Source organism: Colobus angolensis, unplaced genomic scaffold (genome assembly GCF_000951035.1).
Source record: "Colobus angolensis palliatus isolate OR3802 unplaced genomic scaffold, Cang.pa_1.0 Scaffold109, whole genome shotgun sequence".
NCBI classification, from domain to species: domain Eukaryota; kingdom Metazoa; phylum Chordata; class Mammalia; order Primates; family Cercopithecidae; genus Colobus; species Colobus angolensis.
Window position 1 is genome coordinate 78,924 of NW_012111919.1, and position 3,558 is coordinate 82,481.

Sequence of the window (3,558 nt, forward strand, 5' to 3'; positions counted from 1 at the left end):
GCTTCGGCTCCGGCACGGGTCGCGCCCAGCTTTCCTGCCCCTGAGGCCGCCGGCCAGCCGTCGCCATGGGTGCCTATCTCTCCCAGCCCAACACGGTGAAGTGCTCCGGGGACGGGGTCGGCGCCCCGCGCCTGCCGCTGCCCTACGGCTTCTCCGCCATGCAAGGCTGGCGCGTCTCCATGGAGGTGAGGCAGGGGCCCATAGGCTGGCCAATGCGGGGCGGGAATCTGACGGAGAAAGGGAGCGGGGGATGGGGTCCTCCCCTGGGAAGGGTCCCAATCGGGAGCCTGCGGCCGCAGCAGCCGTTTGCGGGGCGACAGAGACCGCGGGGTCGGGGCCGAGAGGGAGCTCCCGATGCTCAGGGACCGTATGCCGGTGGCCAGTGGCGGCGAGGGCTCGGCCATGCGGGAAGAGGCACCTTCCGCCCACTGACCGCCCTCTCCCCGAGCTTTGGCGCCATCCTCTCGTGCCAACCTAGCCCTCCAGGCTCATCAACGGTGTGAGGTTTAGTGTGGGAGTAAAGACGGAAAGAGGGACTATTTACTCATTTGTTTTTCGAGGGAGAGGTGAATAGATGTGAATAACTTTTAAAATTTTAATATTTAAAATATGTGATGTGGGAAGCCTCTTTTGGCTAGGAGTTTGACAGTGAAAGGAAACCCGGGCAGAGTCTGTTTCACATTCTGGTTGCCTGGCCTTGGGCTCTCTTGCATGTTAATTTCAGAGGCTGGACCCGACCTCCAGGGGTTGTCACTCATTTGCACTCTTTTCAGGGCCTTTTACTAACTTTGGAAAACTTGAATTACGTTGGTCCCTAGATTTTTCTTCTTATTATGCTTGGTTTTCTTTCTCTCTCAGGATTTCTCTAAAACTTAATCAGTAATTGCTGTTTGCCTATAATTGTTTTATAGTTTCTTTGATTTTAAGTCATTTCATCAATTTTTTTCATCACAACCTACCTACAAAGAGCTTTTCTAGAAAATTTTACTCTGGACAAAAGGGGAAAGGAAAACTCTAGGGGGAAAGTAGTATTAGGTAAAACTTGATGTGAAACTACAAAAGAGAAGAGGGAAAACTGTGGTAGGGAGGAAAGGGAGGAAGACGGGTTAACCGTGTCTTTGTGAAGAGCATTCTGAAGTCTAGGCAAAAGGGCCAGGGAAATATTCTGTCTGGGATTGAGGGTTTATCCACCCACCGGGTGGGCTTCAGGTAACAGCGAAATACTGTCTCCCTTGGGAGTCGTTTCAAATCCCTCGCTCCTCCCTGTGGTTAGGTCTGGAATGACAGTATGAACTTAAATGTTTTGTTTTCCAATTCAAATTTTATACTCATAACTGACCTTAATAACAATTTTATAATTAGGTATAAAATTTCAAGATTGTAGTGGATCCTATAGTTCATCTCATCTGCTTTGGCTCCCACTTTTTTTTCTTTTTGAGAAGGCGTTTCGCTCTTGTGGCGCGATCACAGCTCACCACAACCTCCGCCTCCCAGGTTCAAGCGATTCTCCTGCCTCAGCCTCATCAGTAGTTGGGATTACAGGCATGTGCCACCATGCCCGGCTTATTTTGCATTTTTAGTAGAGACAGGATTTGTTCATGTGGCTGGTCTCGAACTCCTGACTCAGGTGATCCGCCCGCCTTGGCCTCCCAAAGTACTGGGATTACAGGCGTGAGCCACCACACCCGGCGGCTCCCACATTTTATAGCTAAGAAATTGAGGCGCAGAAAGGTTAGGACACTGCTTTGGTGGAAAGAATCTGTAGGATCAGATTGTTGAAGACACTAGACATTGTTAAGCATCTATGTCAAACTGAAGCATAGCATTCATATTTCACCACCATACACAGTATAACTATTTGGTAAATGTAATTGTCTATTAGAAATATCTAGGCTGGGCACAGTGGCTCACATCTGTAATCTCAGCATTTTGGGAGGCCGAGGCAGGCAGATCACCTGAGCTCAGGAGTTCAAGACCTGCCTGGGCAACATGGCGAAACCCTGTGTCTACAAAAAATACAAAAAAATTAGCTGGGTGTGGTGGCACCCACCTGTAGTCCCAGTTACTTGGGAGGCTGAGATAGAAAATCACCTTGAGCCCAAGAGGCAGAGGCTTCATTGAGCCGAGATCACCCCACTGCACTCCAATCTGGGCGACAGAGCGAGATGCTGTCTCAAAACATAAATGAATAGGCCAGGCGCAGTGGCTTATGCCTGTAATCCTAGCACTTTGGGAGGCTGAGACCGGTGGATTGCCTGAACTCAGGAGTTCGAGACCAGCCTGGACAACATGACGAAACCCCGTCTTTACTAAAAATACAAAAAATTAGCCAAATGTGGTGGTGCATGCCTGTAATTCTAGCTACTTGGAAGGCTGAGGCAGGAGAATCGCTTGAACCCTGGAGGTGGAGGTTGCAGTGAGCCAAGATTGTGCCACTGTACTCCAGCCTGGGCGACAGAGTGAGACTCTGTCTCAAAAAAGAAAAAAAAAGAATGAGCAAATAAATCTGGATATAGTTTCAGAAGGAAAGTAGGTAGTCGAGAAGTTCCATTTCCGTGGCATTTTCTGTTAATGTTGTGAGATTTGAGGTGGATATTCCATCTCTCAGTAAAATGTTTCTTCTAGGTTTCTCATTTAATATTTTTCACTTCTCTGCTGTTTTTCCATTTCTTTAGTGCCCTTCTTTCTAGTTTTCTTTATGGATTGAGTTGCTTGGCTACTCAGTGTTTCATGTTGGTTTGCCCAGTGATTTCATACTATTTGCTGCTTCTCTGTAGGGCATTTCCCTTTATTTTTGGTTTCTCCTCAATTAGAAAATGATTTTTTTGTCAGGGACAGTTTAGTGTATAGAGATCTTACTAGACTATTCCTTACATCCTAATCTTCCTCCTGAGAGATAATTGCTTAGGGTATTACAATCTTGCTAATGTGCTGTTTCTGAAGTTGCCCTTGTTTGAATAAATATGCCTAATCAATAGTTAAATATGCCTAATCAAATCCTCTTGAAGAGTATTGTTTGGGATCCTATTCTGCTTCACTGATACTTTTCCTTCTGGCTTTTTTTCTCCTCAAAGTGTAGCATAGTTTCTTTGCTATTGCAAGAAAATAACTATGAGTTCTAGCCTCTTCCCTGAACCTTATCTTTCCAGAAAATATAAAGTACTTCCATTCCTCTGAAGCTTTAGGGCTTAATCCAACAATTAATAAAGTTTATGTACCCTATTTGCTTGATCCTAATGCTTCATTTGAGGTAAGGTTATCATACTACTAAAGGTTGTTGAAATCCTGACTGATGGGTAGATTCAGTCGTAGGGAGGACTCTTGAGACAAAGATGGCAACCATCAATAGCTGGCATTTTTATTTTCTGCCTCTTTCCAGTTTCTCTTCCTGTGTGACCAGGGTGGTGGTGGTGGTGGTGGTGGTGGTGGTCGTCGTAGTGGTGTTTTGAGATGGAGTTTCTATCTTGTTGCCCAGGCTGGAGTACAATGGTGTGATCTTGGATCACTGCAACCTCTGCCTCCTGGGTTCAAGCGATTCTCCTGCCTCAGCCTCCTGAG

The 3,558-nt window shown here is 46.5% G+C and overlaps 1 protein-coding gene across 1 annotated transcript in view; it reads left to right on the forward strand.

The window, feature by feature from the left end:
* Window positions 1-3,558, forward strand: part of PPM1G (protein phosphatase, Mg2+/Mn2+ dependent, 1G) — a 31,499-nt gene continuing 27,941 nt past the window's right edge. The window contains exon 1 of the mRNA XM_011949656.1: window positions 1-185. Within this exon, the coding sequence (XP_011805046.1) occupies window positions 66-185 (120 nt within the window). The 5' untranslated portion in view covers window positions 1-65. The remainder of the gene's footprint in view (window positions 186-3,558) is intronic.